Raw genomic sequence first — 23,861 nt, 5'->3', positions numbered from 1 at the left:
AAACAAGCCATGTTGACATATTCAGTTGCAAATTTTGTACATAATGTATAATTTGCAGTACAGTCACTGTCAGTCAAACATTACATAGCTCATTCAATTCCTGCCTTTCCTTAAAATTCACTCTTCCTCCAACACATTATTCCGCATGTATTATTCCCACAATTCCCATTTTTCTTCATGTAATTTGCTCCAACCCTTTTATTCACTACTTCTAGTATTTTCATTTTCTATTAACTGCTTTTTTGGCAGCCACCAGAATTAAACTCAGCAAAGCCTTACTATATCTAGGAAATTCCGATTCTGTATCACAGCTCAAAAAATAATTTCCTTCATTATACCAATTTGCTCACCCAGCACTACTGACAGAGTAGTCTGCAGGGAATTTTTAAAGTCTGCCAGCTCATAATACTTCTAAAAATAAGTTCCCAGTTACTTCTTTCTTCCCCATTGTAATCCATTTGCACTCTACCTAAGGAAATATTCTTTGGAGTCTTTTAGGGGTATAAACATTTCTATACAAATGCTTCCAAGCAGGATTCTAAATCTTCTAGACTTTGTTGCATATTTGGAAGTCAAGTATACACCCTCCTTATTGTTTCTTTGTGAATTGCTTAGCTAATCTCTTCAAAATCCTTTTTAACCTCATCTGATTGATTCCTATCGTTATCGGGCAATACTTAAAATGGATAATTAGTAGGGCATATAAACAGAAGCTTCTGTTCTAGATTCTAATAAAAATTTGATGACTGCCAGTCTTTCACTTAGGATCCCCCCATTCCTTTCCCTTAGACTATACTCTGATATCAATCCTTGATAAGCAAGACCATTTTTAGCCTGCAGACCAAATTAATTCTTGCCCTCTTCCATTTCTATTACCTTTACCATTCTATTTGTTCCCAATACCAGTAAGACGTTGTCCTGTTCGATTCTCAGCTAGAGCGTCTTCTGTGTGGAGACATGCGTGAATGGGCGTACCTTCGTTGAAGGTTGTGCGTCAGGGCCAGAAACTTGGCACGTAAAAATCTACTGCCAATTATTAGTAGACCGGAGTTCCGCTGTGGCGACCCCTAACTGGGAAAAGCCGAAAGACACTACGACCTTGGTTCCTTTGCCAGTTTTCAACAGTAAATTCCAGACCCCTCTTGCCTATTCTTTGTTCCCATAAAGCAGTCTATTGGCAGTATCTCCTTTCTCCATTCCCGTGCTGGCTTAGTTCTTAGAAAACTTTATGAATATATATTGTATGCTTGTTATTCTCCTTAAGGACCTGCATCAAAGATCTCAATCTCTCCTTTCTTAAACTTCCTCCCTGTTTTAGCATCATCCCTTTCCACTGTGAATTACAGCTTTCTGCTTGTGCTATGTATAGAAGCCTTAACTGCTCACCAGACTGAACAAGGAAAAGGTTACAGTAAGCTGCCTGTCGGGCGCTAGAATCCACCACATAACACAAGCACTCAGGTCACTCCAAAGCAAGTACAAATATGACTCGGTCATTGTCCATGCCGGTGTGAATGACTTGAGACGTACCTCCCTGGACTACATGAAAAGAGACATAGAGGAGCTCTCTGATTATGTAGCCCAGGCCGGTATGACCCTGACCCTGAGCAGCATCTTACCCTCACCAAGAATGATGCCACAGTATAAAGACAAAATGATCAGCTTTAACAATTGGCTTAATTACTGGTGTCATTCTAAGGGGATCCAATGTCTGTCTGCTTGGGATGACATGCCTGACAAGCCACACTGCTTCACAAGGGATGGCTTGCACCTGTCACCCCTGGGCTTCCGGATATTGGCCAAGGTTCTTGCCACCCCCATAGTGCCTTTTTTAGGCAAGGCTCAAAAGACAAACCCACCTCCCTAGAAAACACAAGTGAAAAAAAAACTAAGGGTAAGGCTGCTCAATGCCAGAAGTCTAAACCTCAAGATGCACGCTCTCGAAGCCCTCCTCAGTATGGAGAGCATCGATGTCTGTGCAGTGACTGAAACCTGGTTCAAGGCTCCTGAGAGCACCCCAGCACTACCAGGCTTTACCTCATATCATGCTTTCCGGCCCCAAAATTTGGACCGAACCACAAAAGGAGGGGGAGTATCCATATTCATCAAAGATATCCACACTTCCAGGTTAGTGGCAATGCACGAAGCATCAGAGACCATCCAGGTGCAACTAACCATAGGCAAAACTGCCCTACAGTTTGTAGCATGCTACAGACCACCCTCTCAAACTCAGGAACCCCACTCAGCCTTCCTGAAGACACTGGAGAGTATGAATGTCTCTCCAAATACCATCATATTGGGAGACTTCAACTACCCAAACATAGACTGGGAACATTACTCAAGCCCCAACACCCTAGCCCAAAGGTTCCTAGAATTCATAAACTCAAATGCGATGGAACAACTAGTCACCACTCCCACAAGAGGAGATAATATACTAGACCTGATCATCACAAACATGGGGACAAAATGCTCCACACCGGACGTATACCCCTCATTGGTGAGATCAGACCATAAATTAATCTCACTGGAAATCCACATCCCGCCCCCACCCCCTGCACAAAAGACCACAGTGAAGAACTTCTCAAAAGCCGACTTTACACTTCTTAAGTCTGAAGTGGTATCCTTCAAGGCCCCTGGGCCAATGGAAACCACAACCCACACCACTGAATCCTTTATAAATGCCTTCTACGGGCACCTTCAAGAATGCATGGATCATGCAATCCCTAATAAAACCAAGACCCATTCCCCAAAACTGTCTGGTGGACCCCAGCCATTAACAAACTTTACAACAGGAGGAGGAAGCTACTACATGACAGAGCAAAATCCCTAAAAGGGAAGGCATCTCTGATCAGTACTAGCAAAAAACTACGATCACTCAAAATCATCCAAGGCCAACTTTGAGAGGAAAATCGCAAAAGACACAAAAGACAACCACAAGGCCTTCTTTAGCTATGTTAGAAACCTGGGTGGAAACTCCCAGATATGTTCAGAGTTAGTCCAAAATGACACAAAATACAATGAACCCACAGACATTGCAAACATTCTGGCAGACAGGTTCAGTGCAAATTTCTCCGCCCCCTCCCCCCCAAAGGGAGAAATATCTATCCCAGCAGAGTGTAGCCTCCCTAACATCTCAGATGCCCAGGTGAGAACCGCCCTCGCCAAAGCTAAAAACACAGCATCAATGGGACCGGATGGTGTCCCGGGCTGCGTGTTACATGAACTCCAAGAGGAACTAAACCCGCACATAAGGCTGCTGTTTAATCTTAGCCTTACTACAGGATACGTACCCAAAGAGTGGCGTACAGCAACAGTGGTCCCACTCCACAAAGGCGGTGCTTCTACTGACCCTGGAAATTACCACCCCATAAGCTTGATGAGCCTGGTCTGCAAAGCTATAGAAAGGATCATTATGGAACTCAAACAAAGACATTGGGGACCTATAGACATTGTATCCTACCCAGTTTGGCTTTGTCAAGGGCAGATCCTGCCTTTTGAACTTGGTCGACTTTTTTGAAACAGTCACTAAGGCCATTGATGAGGGTAAGGCAGTTCACACAGCCTACCTTGACCTTGCAAAAGCCTTCGACACAATACCCCACTCGGGCATCATAGACAAACTCACCAGCTTAAATGTAAACCCATATGTCACAAGTTGGGTTGCAAACTGGCTCAAGGACAGAACCCACAAGGTCAGAATTGCTGGAGCCATGTCAGACTCTAAGCCAGTCACAAGTGGTGTCCCACAGGGCTCAGTCCTGGGACCCCTCTTGCCCGGCATTTATTTTTCCGAGGTGCAAGCAAACATAGGAGGATTGTGGCTGACAAAGTTCGCAGATGACTGCAAACTGGGCGCCGTAATTGGTACTCCAGCGGACACAAGCATCCTTCAGAGAGGCCTCATAGAAACGGATAATTGGTGCCAGAGCCATGGCCTTAAACTGAACGCCAAAAAATGTATAGTCATACCCTTTGGGAAAAACAAGGTACCCAACAAATTACCACATAGGTGGTAATCCATTAAGTACGGAAGAGGTAATCAGGGACCTAGGGACCCAAGTTGACAGTAACCTCTCATTTGACACTCACATTGCCAAGGTGGTTAGGAAGACCATCCATATTGCCCACCTTATCATGAAGGGATTCACATCTAGATCAAGAGAGGTCATTGTGCCCCTGTACTCTTCTCTTATCGGGCCCATGATTGAGTACAATGCCCCATTTGGGATGCATCTTACCAGACACCTGCAGCAGTTGGAAAGACCCCAAAAGTTCCTCACCAAGAGGATAAAGGGTCTCAAACATATGTCATATGCTGCCAGGCTGAAGAAACTCCAGCTCTATTCAGTCGCTTACTGCCTACTCAGAGGTGATCTATGCCTGACGTACAAGGCCATGTCCAATCCGGAATTAATGGACATACTCCACCTCAGAAAATCCAAATCCATCAGAGCCACGAGAGCAAGAGATTTGAACCTCAACACAGAAATAAATAGGACGTGCTGGAGGGACAGATTCATAACCCAGAGGCTCCCTACACTCTGGAACAGAATCCCAATCCATGTTAGGCAGAGCCCCTCACTAACTCTCTTCAAGAGAAATCTTGATGAGTGGATGGGAGATCGTAGGTTTACCCTGGGGGTCATCTCTGTGTCACTACTAGACAGAGGCACAGTAAACTAAACCCTACATGGGCGTACTCATCCTAAGGGGTGGCGAAAGCCACACACACTCTGGCTAGGCTTATAAATGCCCTAGGGCAGATAGCCTAGTACGAACCTATGAAGCCCTGAAATACCCCTTCAAATCATGTCATCCCAAACCACCTTTTTGGTACTGACTTATCTCAACTGACTCTTGCCCGATTTCCCTTCCAGATAAAACCCTTCAAACTCTATTAGCTGCTACCCACAACCTTTCCTCTGGTTGATAAAATATGCCTGACCAGTGTATATAACTAAAGGGACTAAATTGTTTTCACTGCTTGTATGTTCTTATCCATATCTATAAAACAGAGCTTCCAATTTCTCATTCTACTATCTTTTGTTTCGTCTCTTCCCATATATCCTTAACTGCTATAACAAAATCCTTTTTAATCCATACTCCCAAGTACTTCATTTTATCATGTGCCCATAAATATGGGTATTGCTGAATCAATCTGTGTGAGGTAGTTTACAGCAACTGCCTTTGTTTTATCTTTATTAATTTTGCAGTCAGAAAAAGACATTAAAGTTTCTCAAGAATGTTCCTCAACATTGAATGTGCTTTTCTTGCTTTATCAGGTACAAAATATCATCGTCTGCAAATAAAGCAAACTTTTCTTGATTACCACACCATCTGTATCCTTGAATTTATAAGTCCCTTATGTTTTTTTTTTTTTTTTTTTTGGCCAATGGTCCTAAATATAATCCAAGCAACAAACGGGGAAAGAGGACATCTCTGCCTGATTCCTCTGCTCAGATAGAACTTGTAAGACAGGTACCCGGCCCCACTTTAATTTTCACCTCTGATTCTTCGTATATTCCCCTAATCAACCTTATTATTTTATCAGGGAATGGAAATACTTCCAATGTCCTACTCAACATCCTAGCTTACTTTGTCAAATGCTTTATTTGCATCAAGACCCAACAATGGTGGTATTTTCTTATATTCTGCTTTCCTCTGGATCATTTTTCTAATAATGTTGTCAAATGTTTGCCTCTCCTCAACAAAACCATAATTATTCCATATCTATGCATTTTGGCATCACCTTTGCCATTCTTTTAGCCATTAAAGACAAATACTTAATAATCATCGTTTACAGGTGAAAATGGCCTATATGAAACTGAATCTGATGGGTCTTTAACATCTTTAGGTACTACAGCCACCACAGCTTTATTTCAAGATGTTGGTGCTTCTCCTTTTAAAATGCTGTTAAAGAAAACCTTCCAGATCTTTAACACTCTCTTCCTTCCAAGCTTCCACAAGAATACAGTTTATTCCTGAAGACTTTCATAAAGAAATGATTACACATCACCATCACATTACTGCCATGTTGTCAGAATACTCTAAGATGAGCTGTTTTCCACATATGTGGAGGACCTGAAAAGTTTAGATGAGGGACTTCATCTCTTTTAGGTTATGTTCCCTTTGGAATTTTGTATGCCAGTTGCTCTGGACTCTGTGGGTGCCTGTCCAGGCCCCCTAGGTCTAGTCCAGGGCTTAAATGTACATATCCTGAACTAGAACTGGTGGGGAAAAGGTCCTGGGTTGAGTTTCATCTGATCCACCCACCAAGACAGCTTCATCCTGAGGCAAGTTATGAGGGGAATGACAGTGTTTAGATGGTGATTGTGTTGGGACCAGAGTGTTTTGGGTACTACTGAATTTTCCTCACATGCAGTCTGGCTAGAGGGAGCTTTGGGACAGCAGCTGTTATGAATTCTAGAGCTTCTAGGATTTTCCTGGCTGAGCATTGGATGAGGGAGAAAAGGATGTGAAATGAGGCAGACAAGTCTGCGTCTGTCTGCTATCCAGTCTGCAGCCCAGAAACACTAGGTCTTGGGTGGGCTGGAGTGAGGAGTTTTTGTAGTCTACAGTGAACCCCAAATGCAGGAGGAGGTTGAGGATGAACTGGAGATCTTGTAAGAGGATGTGCAGCAAGGCAGCCTGGATTAGCAGATCATCTATGTAGGGAAAAATCTGAACTCACCGAGTTCAGTAGAATGCTATCACTTATGCTAGTCACTTTGTTAAAACTCATAGGGCACTGGAAAGCCCAAAAGGCAAAACAGTAAACTGAAAGTGATGTAAGCCAGTAGTGAACCTGTGGAATCTCCTTCAAGAGGTGCAAACTGGCATATGGAGGTAGGCATCCTTTAGACTAACTAGGTATGTCTGAAGAAGTATGAAAGCCAGCAGTGCATGCAGTGAGAGCATTTTGATGGTTGGCACTTTTAAGAAGGTGTTTAGCATTGAAAGATCCAATACAAGTTCTCCATTGCCCTTTTACTGGAACTAGGAAGAGTATGGAATAAAAAAACTTCCTACAAACGGGCACTGGATCTATAGTGCCTTGTGACTGCAATTCTTGGAGTACAGGCGGATGAAAATGGACTTGGTTATGTGGAAGGGGGTATGCCATTCAGGGGGCTAAGTTCTTTCCAGGCAATGGCATAACCCCCTTTTTTTTTATAATGGAAAGCACAAGGTAGTCTGTGGTGATATTTTCCAGCTTAAGGATTACAGTCTCTTGGAGAGGGACAGGGCAGGACCAAGGGATTAGAAGATGTTTAGTTAACAGAGATTTTTCCCCTGAAAGGAGGGCTGGGATCCCTCTGAGGCTTCCCTGGGAATATCTTTCTGACAGCCTTGTGTTTCTAAATGGGTATAGAGTCCGATATAACAAAATAAGTGTGCTTGACTAGGTAATATCTCTGGTAACTAAGCACAGAGGTTAACAAAATCTGCCTGCAGTCTTTCATTGTCTTGCCTTGCTCTTTTTATGGCTTTAAGTAAGCTGGCAGCATGTGAACCAGACAAAATGTCCTTGTCCAAAGGAGAATCAATAAGTGCGGCTTTGAAGTCTTCTGCCTCCACACACACACACACACACACACACACACACACACACACACACACACACACACAGCTATATTGTCTTTGAAGGAAGGGCAGTGGCAAGAAGTTTTGACAGTCTGTCAGAAAAGATACTGCAGAGGGTCTGGCAAAGGATTCTTGTACAAGAACTTAAGTTTATCAGGAACTTTATAAAATCTGTCTGGTCTCTTAGGAGTAGGAGGCTGCCAATCAAGGGTAGTTGAGTAAGGCACAAAAGCATGCAAGAAAGCCTCCAAAACTGGACAGACAGGTGAGGTGGGCCAAAAGCTGTCTAGATTCCTACTCAGAATGTCACATCATGATTATAATTATCTCTCAAAATGAAGCTTCAACAAGAGAATCAGGGGAACTGGAATCTTCATCATCACAAGTGATTTGGTCACAGGACTATATCTGAGAGGAGTATGCCAGAATATGTTCAGAGTCAGAGGCATCTTCCTCTTCAAAAGATGAATCCACAGTAACTTTTTGGGGTGTGGGAAGAGGAGAATGAGCAGAAAATGATGGTGGTTTCAGGGCCATAATGATATTGAGAAAAGTACATCCATTCCCTCTCTCTAGATGGGAGAGAAAAGACATGCTTAGCTTATTGTTTCTTTCTTGGTGTGATGTCCACCTGCACCAAGACGGATAGTTCACACCCCTGACGTAAGTGTATTAACTTACCAGGTATCTCTTCTCTAACTAGAATCTGTGGGATGCCTTCTGGGCCCTGGGAAATTACATCTGCGGTTCACCTTTCTCTATGGGAGAGTATTCCATAGTCATCAAGCCATCTGACGCTATACTAGCCTCCAGTGGGGGTCTCAGAAGAGGGCAACAGAGGTAGAATCAGACATACTGTGGATTGTGGAACCTCAGTGTGTGCATGAGAACCAGAAAAGGTAGACAGAGTATCTGGCCTGGGCCTTTTGATTTTTTTCTTGAGGACTGGAGGTACATCTGGGGAAGCAGAATCTGCCATCTTGGGCCAAATGCTTCAGACATGCGTCTCCAAGATAACTGTTATGTGAAACCAAATGGGACTTCAAATTCTTAGGTACAAATGACTGGCAGATGGAACAGGCATTGTACTAGTGTTCTGCTCCTGGGCAGAAGAGACACTAGGTATGCAGATCTTTGTATGGGATTTGCCTAGTGCACTCACACTTGCTGCTTGTAGCCAACATCTAATACAGAAACAGCACAACAAAGTAAGTAAAAGAAGGTTTCCCAATGGGGCACTTACCTGTCATTGAAGTAGAGATGATACCAAACACCAACCAACGAACAGATAGATACATGACATGCTTTTGAGCTGGCAGAGAGACGGTCTGGGGATCTACACTCGTATGTCTATCTATATCCCTATGCTTGTGAGCTGAAATCACACTTTTGACATATGACCTAGAGAAGGGTCAGCTTATATATCCATATCCTTGTAGCCAACACAGATGTTGGCTACAAGCAGTGACACTTGGGTTTTGGCGCCATTTCCTTACCATATCCTCAGCCTTGTCTGCTGACCAGGTCTCTGACACCTAAAGCAATCAGGCTTGTATAACCCCAGCCAACTCCTGAAGATCAGCCCTATTCAGAATACTGCTCAACTGGAGGAATCCCTCTACAGCAACAGTATTTGAACGAAGGTTCAGTGTTTATAAGACGTACTCCTGACTGTATTGCCCTATTCTTGTGCTCCATTGAGTACTGCTCCTGGTCAGCTACACAACATTGCTGTGCACCCCCAACCCCACAGATGGACGTTAGTCGGTCTTTAGGCTAGTCACCTATCTTCCCATCCCACACTGATCTTTCTTTAGCCTAGCTCTCTTCTTTATCCTCCTATCTTCCACCGTATGGCCCCCTCGTACCTCTACTTCCTTCTCTTGCCTGTCCTCTCACCTCCTCACTCACTTAGACTCTAGCTTTACTACCTCAGACCTTGTGACCCCTGCCCTGTCAGAGTTCCTCCATCTACCTCCATAGTCTAGTCCCTAGATATCCTGTGCTCATTCCCTCCTCATAGATTTAGGCATAGTATCTCCTTCTGAGGAAAGTAAATATCAGAAAGTTAAGTGTAAGGTAGCTTTTCCAAGAAAGTAAATTGCCAACCAGCAAACCTCTTCTGCGACATGAACGGGGCAGTTTGGAGAAACGGTTGCATCTCACACAGGACACTACAGCTCAGACTCCCCATACGCATAAAACAAAGTTCATTCCTATCCATATTTCTGGGCAAGTTGGATCTATGAATATGAAACAGAAAATTTACAACAGGACTGCCTCCCCCCCTTCCGCAGCTCCTGAATGCTTTATCCCATGCAAATGACACAACCCTAGTTATTTTCATTGGGGTAACATGTAATCATCAACCATGGGATGGATAAGGCATTTAATACCTAACCTAATGAGACCGGTTAATTCAAGCACAAAAAGGAGAACTGGCTAGGCTTAAAATGGACTGCAAGGGCAGCTAGCCTAGTACCTGCCTATGAACCTATATATATATATTTAAAACTGTGAATAACTGAACTCTCTGTATTAAACATGGGTCGAAATTGGGGAGTAAAATAATTTTGAAATCTGACATTGTATTTCGATGATCAGAACAAACAGTCATTTCCAAATTCTAATAGTAAACCATATAAATATATATAAATAAATATATATATATATATACACACACACACATATATATATATACATATATATATATATATACATATATATATATATATATATATACATATATATATATATATATATATATATATATATACATATATATATATATATATATATATATATATATATATACATATATATATATATATATATATATATATATATATATATATATATATATATATATATATATACATATATACATACATATATATACATACATATATATACATATATATATATATATATATATATATACATATATATATATACATATATATATATATATATACATATATATATATATATATATATATATATACATATATATATATATATACATATATATATATATATATATACATATATATATATATACACATATATACATACATATATATATATATATATATATATATATATATATAGACAGACAATGACACACAAACAATGTCTACCACTGGCCAGTACACTGAAATCTCTCTACTTATTCTCCAAGATCACAGCCCTCTGATGCTTCAGTCCTCGATGGACATACGCACAGTCTTAGGATGGGAGAAAAATGCTTTTCTAAACCTGGTAACTACCCATCCAAAAAACATTACTCCTACTACAGGGGTATGTCATAAAAGAACTGAAGAATGATGCCACAGTATAAAGACAAAATGATCAGTTTCAACAATTGGCTAAAGTATTGGTGTCATTCAAAGGGGATCCAGTGTCTGTCAGCCTGGGATGACATGCTCGACAAGCCACGTTGCTTCGCTAGGGACGGCTTGCACCTGTCACCCTTAGGCTTTCGTATACTGGCCAAGGCTCTTGCCACCCCCATAGTTTTTAGGCAATGCTCAAAGGACAAACCCACCTCCATAGACAACCCAAGGATAAAAAACTAAAGGTAATGCTACTCAATGCCAGAAGTCTAAACCTCAAGATGCACGCACTCGAGGTTCTCCTCAGTATGGAGAAAATCGATGTCTGTGCAGTAACAGAAACCTGGTTCAAGGCTCCTGAGAGCACCCCAGCACTACCAGGTTATAACTCATACCATGCGTTTCGGCCTCAAAACTCGGACTGAAGCACAAAAGGAGGGGGAGTATCTATATTCATCAAAAATACCTACACCTCCAGGTTAGTGGCACTGCACGAAGCATCAGAAACCATTCATGTGCAACTAACAGCGGGCAAAACTGCATTTCAGTTTGTAGCCTGCTACAGAACACCCTCCCTATTACAGGAACCCCACTTGGCATTCCTGAGAACACTGGAGAATATGAAGGTCTCTCCAAACACTATGTTATTGGGTGACTTCAACTACCCAAGCATTGACTGGGAAAACTGCTCAAGCCCAAACACCCTCGCCCAACGGTTCCTTAAATTTATAAACTCTAATGCAATGGAACAACTGGTCACCACTCCCACAAGAGGGAACAGCATATTGGACCTGGTCATCACCAACATGGGGACTATGTTCCACACCAGAGGTAAACCCCTCATTGGCAAGATCAGACCATAAACAAATTTCCCTGGACATCCATATCCCGCCCCCACCCCCAGCCAAGGAAATCACTGTAAAGAATTTCTCAAAAGCCAACTTTGCACTTCTCAAGACTGAGGTGGAATCCTTCAAAGCCCCTGGGCCAGAGGATAATACAGCCCAATCCGCAGAATCCTTTCCAAATGCATTCTATGAGCACCTGCAGGAATGCATGGATCGTGCTATCCCAAATAAAACCAAGACTCACTCCTCCAAAAACAGGAGACCAGTCTGGTGGACCCCGGCCATAAATAAGCTATACAACAGAAGGAGGAAGCTACTACATGACAGAGCAAAATCCCAAAAAGGGAAAGCATCTCTGATCAGTATTAGCAAGAAACTTCAATCCCTCATAAAATCATCAAAGGCCAGCTTCGAAAGAAAAATTGCCCTAGACACTAAAGATAATCACAAGGCCTTCTTTAGTTATGTCAGGAACATGGGCGGAAACTCCCAGATATGCTCTGAATTGTTGCATAACGGTACAAAATATACCAAACCTACAGACATAGCCAACATACTGCCAGACAGATTCAGTGCAAACTTCTCCCCCCTTCCCCCCAAAAGGAGCAAATGCCTATCCCAACTGAATGTAACCTCATGACATCACAGATGCACAGGTGAAAGCTGCCCTTTCCAAAGCAAAAAACACAGCATCTATGGGACCGGACGGTGTCCCAGGTTGTGTCTTACACGAGCTCCAAGAAGAACTGAACCCTCACATTAAGTCACTGTTCAAACTTAGCCTTACTACAGGATATGTACCCAAAGAATGGCATACAGCTACAGTGGTCCCACTCCACAAAGGTGGTGCCACAACGGACCCCGGAAACTATCGCCCCATAAGCCTGACTAGTCTGGTCTGTAAAGCTATGGAGCGTATTATCATGGAACTCAAACAAAGACATTGAGAGCCTCCAGACACTGGACCCTACCCAATTCGGCTTTGTTAAGGACAGATCTTGCCTCTTAAACCTAGTTCATTTCTTTGAAACAGTTACCAAAGCCATAGATGAGGGCAAGGTAGTCCACACAGCCTACCTGGACCTCGCAAAAGCCTTCGACACAATACCCCACTCGGGCATCATAAATAAGCTTACCAGCTTAAATATCAACCCCTATATCACAAGATGGGTTGCAAACTGGCTCAGAGATAGAACCCACATGGTCAGAATCGCAGGTGCCATGTCCGAATCCAAACCAGTTACAAGTGGTGTCCCACATGGCTCAGTTCTGGGACCTTTATTGTTCGGTATAGACTACTCTGAGGTTCAAGCTAACACGGGGGGATTATGGCTGACAAAGTTCGCAGATGACTGCAAACTGGGGGCCATAATCGAATCTCCAGCTGACACAAGCATCCTCCAAAAGGGTCTCACAGAGATGGATGCTTGGTGCCAGAGCCACGGCCTCAAGCTAAATGCTAAAAAGTGCATAGTCATCCCCTTTGGGAAAAACAAGGTGCCCACAAATTACCACATAGGTGGTAATCCATTAAGTATGGAAGAAGTAATTAGAGATTTGGGGACCAACGTAGATAGTAATCTCTCCTTTGATAATCACATTGCCAAAGTGGTTACAAAGACCTTCTATATAGCCCACCTTATCACAAAAGGGTTCACATCTAGATCAAGAGAGGTCATTGTGCCCCTCTACTCGCCACTCATCAGGCCCATAATTGAATACAATGCCCCTTTTGGGATGTACCTTACCCAACACCTGCAGCAACTGGAGAGACCCCAAAAGTACCTCACCAAGAGGATCATGGGCTACAAACAGATGTCCTATGCAGCTCGACTAAAGAAACTCCAGCTCTACTCAGTTGCTTACCGCCTAACTCAGAGGCGATCTATGCCTGATGTACAAAGCCATGTCAAACCCAGAATTAATGGACATGTTCCACCTCAAAAAATCCAAGTCCCTTAGAACTACACGCTCCAGGGACCTAAACCTCAGCACAAAAATAAATAGGACATGCTAGAGGGACAGATTAATTTCCCAGAGGCTCCCCTCACTCTGGAATAGAATTCCAATTCATGCTAGACATAGCCCCTCGCTGACCCTCCAAGCGAAATCTGGAAGCGTGGATGGGAAATCGCAAATTCACACCTGGGATCTCTTCTGTGTCCCTGCTAGACAGAGGCACAGTAAACTAATCTTAAAAGGGTACCTTCTGTGACCTACTTTACAGAGGCACAGTAGGCTAATCTAATAGGGAGGCGGAAGCCAAATACACTCTGGCTAGGCTTATAAATGCCCTAGGGCTGATAGCCTAGTATCTACCTATGAACCTAATTGTCAATCCTCCAAACAGCCCGTAGGTATTACCTGTAGTATATGTGTGTGCGTACAACAGTGCGTGTGCACCCTGAGATGGGCTGGGATCCCATCCAGTATTACTTTCCTATTTACTGCAACTAACTGCTGGATAGACACCAGCTCCTTCATGTCCCAGACATGGACAAAATTAACTACAAATTATATGTACATTTTCCTACATAACACTATGTTTACGGTTAACAACGGTGGCAAGATGATTCTGGCAAGAGAAAAAAAAAAATCGAAATAACACAATAATCCCAATAAAGAACAAACATACCAATTTGTTATAAGAAGGAATATATTTACATGAGTTTGGTATCATGGAAAATTATGAACATGTTACAACATATAGAATTAACATGGCCATCACCATTTACTAAGAAATTAATAACCTTCATCTGATAGAGAATACAAAACAAGAGTGGTGAGTTCAGACTGCAGCATTCTTACCACGTATTTTACTGCACTAACAAACTGGTTGTGAAACAAAAGGTGCTGGGTCTCATCCTCTGGATTTGAGGCGGTGTAAAGCATGCCACAGATACTGCAGGTAACTGGTCCAAATCTTTTCTGTCCAGCATCCTACACAAATAAAATTATGTATTAAAATTGATCAATTTAAATAGTAATCAAAGGCATACACCTGTACCATTCTTCAAATATGTAGCAGAGTGAGGCACTGACCTTAACAGCAGATCTTCAGAAGTACTTCACACCTGCATCATCCTCAAGTATTCTTACCTTCTTCTGCTGCTGGTAAGATATTCCAAACAATACCTACAGTGTGGCTTAGATGTCAGTCTAATGTCCAACACTATCCACATTAGCTTCACTACAACCAGTGAAGAATCAAAAATGGCGCAATGCAGAAACGAACTAACCATTTTCTTTACACTAACATTTTATATTGCCTTATGTTTTTTATTTTTCTTTATTTTTAAATGGATGTGGTTATATAGTTTTTAAGGGAAGTGAATGGCTTTTCAACCAGTCTACTGTGAGCACTGAAAGGATATTTAACTTGTGTGTGCAGTACTATGTTGTATTCTGATGGGGTCCCAGCTTGTAGGGACGAAAGCGCATAATACTCTTGTTGTATTTAATAAAGGCATTTTTCCCATCTATTACCCCCGTATTACTGTGTGTTTTTTTTACATGGTTGTTAGTTCACTCCAACCAGTCTCATGTCCAACACTATCTACATTAGCTTCACTCCAACATATTCAGTGCCACCATCAAGTAGAACTACTGCAAATTTAGGGATAAATTCACCTTTTGCTTGGTAAGGATGCTATCACAATACAGGCAGTCAAATGCAGAAGGCCACCAGTGGATTATGCAACTCCTAGGAATGATCAGGAGTAAATCAGAAACTAGTATATCTACATGTAGTGTGCATTCAAGTTAGGAGGGGGTGTGGAGAAAGGAAAGGTAAATGATGTTACTCTAAGGTAGACCACCCAATTTGTAATATCCAAGTGTGGAATTGCCTTGCAAGGTGGATGCCTCATATACATCTTCTGCAGATAAAACTTAGAAAAGGCAGCTCACTTCTGCTAAAGTGTCTTTCAACTGAGTAGCTTCTTTTCTCCCTGCACCTTCTGGTATTAGTCAATACAAAAAAAAAAAAAAAAGACGTCTTTTTGTGTATTCCTGTTTGTTGTCAGTCAGCAGGATTCAAAGAAAAGAGAGACTTGTAATCCAGCTTTTTGTCAACAAAAGCAAGACACCACATCTACTGGAGTATCAGCTGTGGATACTGCTAAAAGCAATAATACAGCATTAGAGCAACCCTCAAAGGGCCTGATCACTACAACTGAAACAGACAGACTAGGCAAACTGAACTCAGAAATGGTCAAGATGAATGAAAAGCTGACAGAACACAGCAGGGGAACAGTTAAGAGAATTGATTACCTTGAAAAAGATGTGTCTGCTCAGTCAGATGAAGTTTAGAAAGTTAAAAAGGCAACGGCAGAGCCTGGGATTTGGACAGCAGAGTTTGAAGTATTGCATGCGGAATTGAGAGACAAGCTAAATGGATTAGAAAATTGAAAGAGGAGAGAAATTTAAGATTAATTAAATGTACCAGAGGGAATGGAAGGTAAAGATATTCTTTCTTATAAGGTAAAACAAATAAGCGAGTGGGTAGAGGTACTTCTGTTCAGAGCTGAGCCTGTTCATGTCATTGGCAAGGTTTCCTATACCCGTAACAGTAAGGAAAGGGTGCTCTCAGAGTTGTAGAAAATAGGAAAGGTCTTACAAGTGGAGGTTAAACATATGTCTTGAACAGGACTTCTCAGTGGGCACTAGAAAGAGAAGTAGATTTGTGCCCCTGTTCAATCAGTGTAAAAAGTTGAATTTGAGGTTCTGGCCACTCTAGCCTGTCATTTTTAGGGTGTTTATCCCTATGGGCTGGAAATCTTTTGGAGGACCAGAAGAAGCACATGAGACCTTCAAGAGATACTAGGAACATTCTTTACTGGCAAACTCTGACTTACCAGGGGTACCTGGAAAGGGACAGAGCAAGCATGCTAACGCTAAATCAGATGGAGAGCAAGCCCACAAAGTCTTTTTAGATGTTCAAGCAGAAGTTTCAAGACCAGCAAAAAATAATGAGGCAGTACTCCAAGAGAATAAGAGAAAAATAGATACTATGGCTGTTTTTCAGTGACAGAGGAAGAGTGAAGTGGTTACAGCTGATTGTTGGCCTCATGATGTTGTGGAAATATTCCACTTTTACATTTCTCCTAGATCACATAAAAAGATTGTCAGAATGGATATGAACTGTGGTACACGGGGATTTCACAAACTAGAAGTACTGATGAAACGGGACACAGGCATACTATAGGCCAGGACACGTAAAGGAAATATTAAAAAGCATAGATGCTGATAAACTGATATTTGGACTGTTTAATTTAAACTGGGATTCATTTCTACCCAAGGACTCATTTGTATGATAAAGTTGTTTTATAGTTGCAGTGCTTTAGGAATAGACAACAGACAAGATGTATAGTCAGCTAAGTGAAAGCATCCCTTTTAAGTTATATATTTTTACCTTTAATCATGTTTTAGTTGGGAAAAAGATGAGAAGAATATCCTAGATGAGAGGAGACTTAGTAGCAATACTTGCCACTATTTTTTTGTCTTTCTTTTGAGCCTGTGGTTAACTTATATGGTAAGAGAGAGGACTATGGGAAAAGGTTTAAAAGATGATGGGGAAGTAATAGCAAAGGTATTACATAGGGTTAACATGGGGGAAGGGCAAGCAATAAGGTGAGAGACACTAGACAGTCCCCAGTAGTGAGTGAAAGCTTGATTATTTAAGTTTTGAAACAGTGGGGCGAAACAGTTGATTGGAATGTATACAGATGTTCTTTATTCTTTGACAAGTTGGTGGGGAAAAAAAAGTTTAGTTGCTACTGGGTTACTTTACAAATGGAGAGAAATATTTTCTCAAGATGTTGGACATAGTAATCTAGGGCATCAATAGAGAGGTATGTTTTCCTATGCTTGGAATGAATAAGGGCAAAAGATGAGTGGGAAGTTCAAGGAAGGACGAATCAAAAGAAGGCTGTAGAATGAATCCAATGACTACGGCATTATGGATAAGTGAAAGGCTAGGAATGTATTGGAATATATTAAGACAGAGTGAAAAGAGGTAGTGTTTTTACAAGACAGACATTTAAATGGGGAACTGCGAGTTGGTTAAACAAGGATACTGTACTAACAATGGAGTCAATGTGGATAATGAATATGTTAAAACAAATAGAACAGGAAAATATGTTTTAATTTTAATGAGGGGATACTTGGAAGGGGTGAGAATCACACGGCCATTTTTACTGTTCCTCTAAAATAGGTTAAGGCAGATATTAGAAGCATTACGTTAACCACAACAGCATTTCTTTAAAGACTGTGTGCTGGGAGGGGACTGGAATTTGGTTACATCAGTGGATGATTTCACTGGGAGGTTGTGACAGCACAAACAAAGCACAGGCAAAATTTTGGGGGGAAAATTATTTAAACTTATGGACTACTGGATGTAGCTAGCTTACTGTGGGAATAGAAGTTGCACATATTTTTCACTGTGGTTTGGCACATTTTCACACTTGTACAGAATCTGTATTACAATGGAAAATGTGGGTATACCAATACAAATGTGAGCGAGACCAGCAGCTTAGGCTTGCTACAATAGCAGCACTGAGAGACTGGTGAGTTCCGCATTGCAAGCAGTGTAATGCATACGCGGCTGTGCGTGCACAAAAGTGTTTGTGAATATCCCGGAGGAGCCATAGTGGAGTTCAGAAGAATGCTGCCGGGTGGTGAGGTTAGGTTATACTTCCCAGCAGCAGTATAATGTGCACTGATGTACTTGATCTCCTCAACTGTCATGGAAATGGGTGAGGGGAAAGCAAAGGGAGGATAAGCTGAGCCTAGCAGACCCAGTGAACCAGGAGAGAATCTAGTGACAGCGGACTGTCAGCTGTGAAGAGCTTTAAAACAAAATTTTGTGTTGAAGCCCTGTCACAATACTTGGTGCTATACAACCCTTATATAGTTATTTATATCTTGCATTCAGCGCCATGAAGGATTCCACCCTTATAGATCACTAGCACCTCAAACTCAAATAGCTACATAAATACTAGAACTAAAGATTTAGCTCTCCATCAAATATAAATAAAAGGCGCTGGAAGGACAAGTATATTACTCAGCATTTGCCCCTTATCTGGAAAAGGCTTCGCTCATGTAAAATGATGCGACACCTTTGCATCCTTCAAATGAAACCTTAATAACTGGTTAGGCATCTGTAAATTCATTTCAGGCCTGATCTGCTTTGCCTTTCTAGAAGGGGGGTGGTATGGCACTTAAAGTATTGACTTCTTCTTGCGCCTTTTAAGTAAGGCAAGAGAGAACACAAAGTTGTAGGGGTCAGTGAACAACAAGGATGGTGTAGTTCCTTCTTATCCCTAGTCTGAGTAGAAATATGGTCCTTTACGTAAAGGAAAAAAAAAAAAAGGAAAAGAAATCTCTATCAGTTACTAGCGCCAAAGCCTTACAGGACATTAATAATGAAGCTAGTCCATAACGGCAGACCACTTGGGGAAAAGTAAGGCAAGGTTATTCGTCAGAATTGACAGCTATTAGAGAGATTGAAAACTCCTGTCCTTGTCCAAAAAGTCAGAAAACTGCACCTATCTTAGATATAAAAATTCCCTTGATCACAATGCATATCACATAAGTACTGTTTCAGCTTAGTACTGTGGACATTGTGGGGGCAGTCAGTAAACTCTAATCATGGTCATTGGTACATGCTAGCCCTAATAGACGACGCTACCAAATTTCCAGAAATAGTATCATTACACAATGCTAATGTTAAGGAACTATTTAAAGAGAACTGGTGTTGTTATTCTCCAGAGTAGCTATCCCTAAGGAGACACTTGCTCATCAAGGAAACCCTCTATGATAACTACTACCTCAGTTGTGTCACTACTTTAAAGTCAAGCAGTGTAACATGCCACTCTACCATCAGCATACTGGAAGATTAGTAGAAATTTTAATTAACACACTGAAATCTATGCTGAGGAAATTTGGGAATGCAGATGGTAAAAACTGAGCAGCTGTTGCCCTGCTTACTGTTTGCAATAGGAAATGCACCTCACGCTTCAAATGCTTTATGTCATTTGAACTTCTGTACAGCAGGCATCTGGGACAGCTGCCTGATATTGCTAAAGAAACTAAAAAAAAAACACTACTTAATGTGAGCGAATAGTATGTTAACTTACAATACAGATTAAAGCTAAGTAAGCATATGCATAAAGCTCAGGAAACACAACAGAAGTGATAAGAATTTCCGCCTTTGAGAATTCAACCAATAAGAATGGGTATTATTGTTTTTTTTTTTTTGACATCTATGGAAAAAAAAAAGTTTCTGGCCAAATGACAAAGCTATCTTCATCATCATCCCCCTTCTTCCCCATTTTCTACATGGGGTCAGGGTGTCATGTTAACTGTCGCCATATCTCTCAATTCAGTGCTACACTCTTGCATTCTTCGACACTCATGCCCAGTAGTCACAGAGCTTCACACAAAATCCATCCAACTCTGCCAGATACTCTCATTTCTCCTTACTTTCTTCCATCTGTCCCGAATCTTCTTCACCAGATTGTCTTCTGCTTTTCTGCAGATGTGCTCAAACCATTAATCTGTTCTCTTTGATCTTTTCTGCAACTGGAACTGCTTTGGCTTCTGCTCTTATGTCCTTATTTCTTTGACTGTCCCACAGTGTGCATCCTACCACCCTTCTCAGGCATTTCATTTCCACCACTTCCAGCTTCCTCACTTGCTGTCTTTACTGCCCAGGTTTCATACCACTGTTTTCAGAATCTTATTTTTTCAGCTTCTTTGGCACTCTTCTGTCATAAACCACACCTAACACTATGCCAGTTGGCTGCAGCCCCTCTTATTCTAGCTTTGATGACTTTATTCAGACTTCCCTTCTCCTCAACCACCCCTCCCCAGATACTTGAAACTATTAACCTGTTCCACTACCTTCCATTCTACCTCACGTCTCGGCTTCTTCCAATTTCCTCAAATTGCTACCATTACCACTGTCTTATCTGTACTTAGTTTCATCCCACACACCCTCAGTTTTCCATTACATTCCCCATCCTTTGCTGAAGTTTTTGTTCAGAGTTTGCCAGCAATGTCACATCTTGTGCATACAGCAACTTTTTGATCTGTCCCTTCCGACCCGTTTGTTAATGTAGTCCATCATCAGTATGAACAGCACTGGGCTCATAGTTCAACCCTGATGGATACCCTCACCCACTGGGAACTCCTCTGACAGACTGAATGCTGTTTGTACTTGAGTCACTAGGTCCTTGTAAACAGCCTGCACTAACTCTACCAATGTGTCTGGGACTTTGAGCCATCACAGTACAGCACAAACCAGCTTTCTTGGAACCTTGACACGTTTTCTCCAAGTCTAGGACTGCCCAGCTGGATTCTTTCATCTTTAGCTTCTTCTCAACTATCTGTCTGATTGCAAACATCAGGTCAGTTGTGCTGCATTTTGATCTGAATCTGAACTGCTCATTTCTCATCTTACTTTCTACTACTCCGCATATCCATTTATCAATCACCCTCTCCAGAACTTTCATGTAATATGACAAGAATATGATTCATTTGTACTACCCACAGTTGTGGTTGTCCCCTTTGGTCTTTTACACTGGCATGAGTATGCTTATACTCCAGTCATCTGGGATAAGTCTCTCTCTCCATACTGCTATGAGTACCCTCAGGAGCCATTTCTCCTGCCTCATCCAGAATCTTTATCATATCTACTGTGACCCCATCTGAGCCTGCTGCTTTCCCTGACTTAATTTTCTTAGTGCTATTCTTACTTCTAGGGTGGGCTCCTCCTCTTCCCTCATCGTAAGCTCTGTCTGGGGCAGTACAGCTCCTGTTCAGTTTTCTTCATTTAGAATCTGCTGGAAGTTCTCCTCCTGTCTGCCGACATGTGAGCAGGTTGTTGCTAGCATCCCCTCTAAAGTGTGTCCGACTATCATCTTTATCTTTCAGCATTTGTCTTGCAACCTGATACAGTGTCTTTGTGCCACCTAAGGAGTTATTTTCCAGAAGCTGGTAGAGTGCCTCCAATGCCCTATTCTTTGCTGCTGCAACTCCTTTCTTAACTTCTTTATCAGCCACCCAGTATTCCTTACTAGCTTGGTCTGTCTTCTATCTCCCACTTTTTCCTACACTACTCCTTTCTTTTGATAACTTCCTGAACTTCTGCATCCCACCACCAACTTTCCTTATGTACCTTATTTCAACACCTTGCTCGGCCACATCTGCTCTGTAGTCATCACATGTGCTGTTTTGAGGTGCTGCCATTCTTCAACTCCACTTACTTCCTCTTCTTTTTGGGGTGACAGAGCCCTGAGTAATTTTTTGAACTGTTGTACTTTCTCTCCAGTCAACTTCCAGGTCTTCAGCCTTGTCTCTGTCGACCTTAGAGCCTTCTCTAACCACTGCTTGCAGCTTACTGTGGCAACCAGTGGTTTATGCTGTGGGTTGACTATTTCACTGGCAATAACTTCACAATCACCGACTCTACCCCAATGCCCTTTCCTTACTAGGAGGAAGTCTACCGGACTTTCATGTTGGTCACTCTTGTGTGTGATCTTGTTACATTTTCTCTCTGAACCATGCATTAGCTACTATCAAGCCATTTGCCTGACAAAAATCTAGAATGGCATTTCCCTGGTTCCTGTTGCCCCACCCATGTGGACCAGGCAGTCTACTGCTCAATTCATTGGTGAGTTTGAAATGGAAACACTCAGCATATTTTTTGGAGGTGGGAGGGATTCATACAAAGGGAGAGTATACAAACTCCAGACTAGCACTGGCCAGAGGTCAGATTGAACCTTGCACTTCGTGCATGGGAGGCAAAGACCTTAACCACTATGCAAATTGTTTTCCATTTATCCAAGCAAAACCAAGACTCACTCCTCCAAGAAAAGGAAACCAGTCTGGTGGACTCCTGCCATAAACAAGCTATACAATAGAAGGAGGAAACTAGTACAGAAAAGAGTAAAATCCCAAGAAAGGAAGACATCCCTGATCAGTATCAGCAAGAAACTACGATCCCTCATAAAATCATCCAAGGCGTGCTTTGAAAGAAAAATTGCCAAGGACTCCAAACATAACCACAAGGCATTCTTTAGCTATGTCAAGAATCTATATGGCAATGCTCAGATCTGCTCGGAGTTAGTGCAGAATGGCACAAAATACACTGAACCAACCGATATCGCCAACATCCTGGCAGATAGGCTCAGCGCAAACTTCACCCCCCTCTCACCCCCAAAAGAGCCCATAACCATACCAGAAGAATGTAGAGTACCTGAAATCACAGACACTTAGGTTAAAACAGCCCTCTCCAAAGCCAAAAACACAGCATCAATGGGACTGGATGGTGTCCCAGGCTGAGTCTGACATGAGCTCAAAGATGAACTAACCCCTCACCTAAACACACTGTTCAAAACTCAGCCTCTCCACAGGCTACATACCCATAGAGTGGCGCACAGCAATGGTTATTCTGGCTCCACAAAGATGGAGCCACAACAGACCCCAGGAACTATCGTCCTATAAGCCTGACTAGCTTGGTCTGCAAGGCTATGGAGTGCATCACCATGGAACTCATTAACAGAGCCATTGGGAACCTCCAAACACTGGACCCTACCCAGTTTGGCTTTGTTAAGGGCAGATCATGCTTCCTAAACCTGGTGGACTTCTTTGAGACAGTTACCAAGGCTACAGATGAGGGAAAGGTGGTACACACAGCCTACCTAGACCTCGCAAAGGCCTTCAACACCATTCTCCATTCTGGTATTATAGACCAGCTCACCAGCCTGAACATAAACCCCTACATCACAAGATGGGTTGCCAACTGGCTCACGGACAGAACCCACATGGTGAGAGTTGTGGGAGCTAGGTCCGACTCTAAACCAGTTACAAGTGGCGTTCCCCAGGGATCAGTCCTAGGACCCCTCCTGTTCGGCGTATACTTCTCAGAGGTACGGGCAAGCACAGGAGGACTATGGCTGACCAAGTTTGCAGACAACTGCAAACTAGGGGCTATAAATGACTCTCCGGCTGACACAGACATCCTCCAAAAGGGTCTCACTGAGACAGATACCCGGTGTTAAAATCATGGCCTCAAGCTAAATGCCAAAAA

General features: G+C 42.2%; 1 protein-coding gene across 1 annotated transcript in view; it reads right to left on the bottom strand.

Annotated features, from left to right (window-relative positions):
• The window catches only part of ESCO1 (establishment of sister chromatid cohesion N-acetyltransferase 1), a gene marked incomplete in the record, with an annotated part of 993,102 nt that overhangs the window by 403,556 nt on the left and 565,685 nt on the right, over positions 1–23,861 (bottom strand). The window contains 1 exon segment of the mRNA XM_044065376.1: positions 14,576–14,707. Coding sequence (XP_043921311.1) covers positions 14,576–14,707 — 132 coding nt within the window.

This window comes from Protopterus annectens, chromosome 3.part0, assembly GCF_019279795.1.
Source record: "Protopterus annectens isolate FY-2018-M chromosome 3.part0, PAN1.0, whole genome shotgun sequence".
In the NCBI taxonomy this organism is placed as follows: Eukaryota; Metazoa; Chordata; order Ceratodontiformes; family Protopteridae; genus Protopterus; species Protopterus annectens.
Note: the sequence above shows the minus strand (reverse complement) of the source record. Positions and strands in the feature narration are given on the sequence as shown.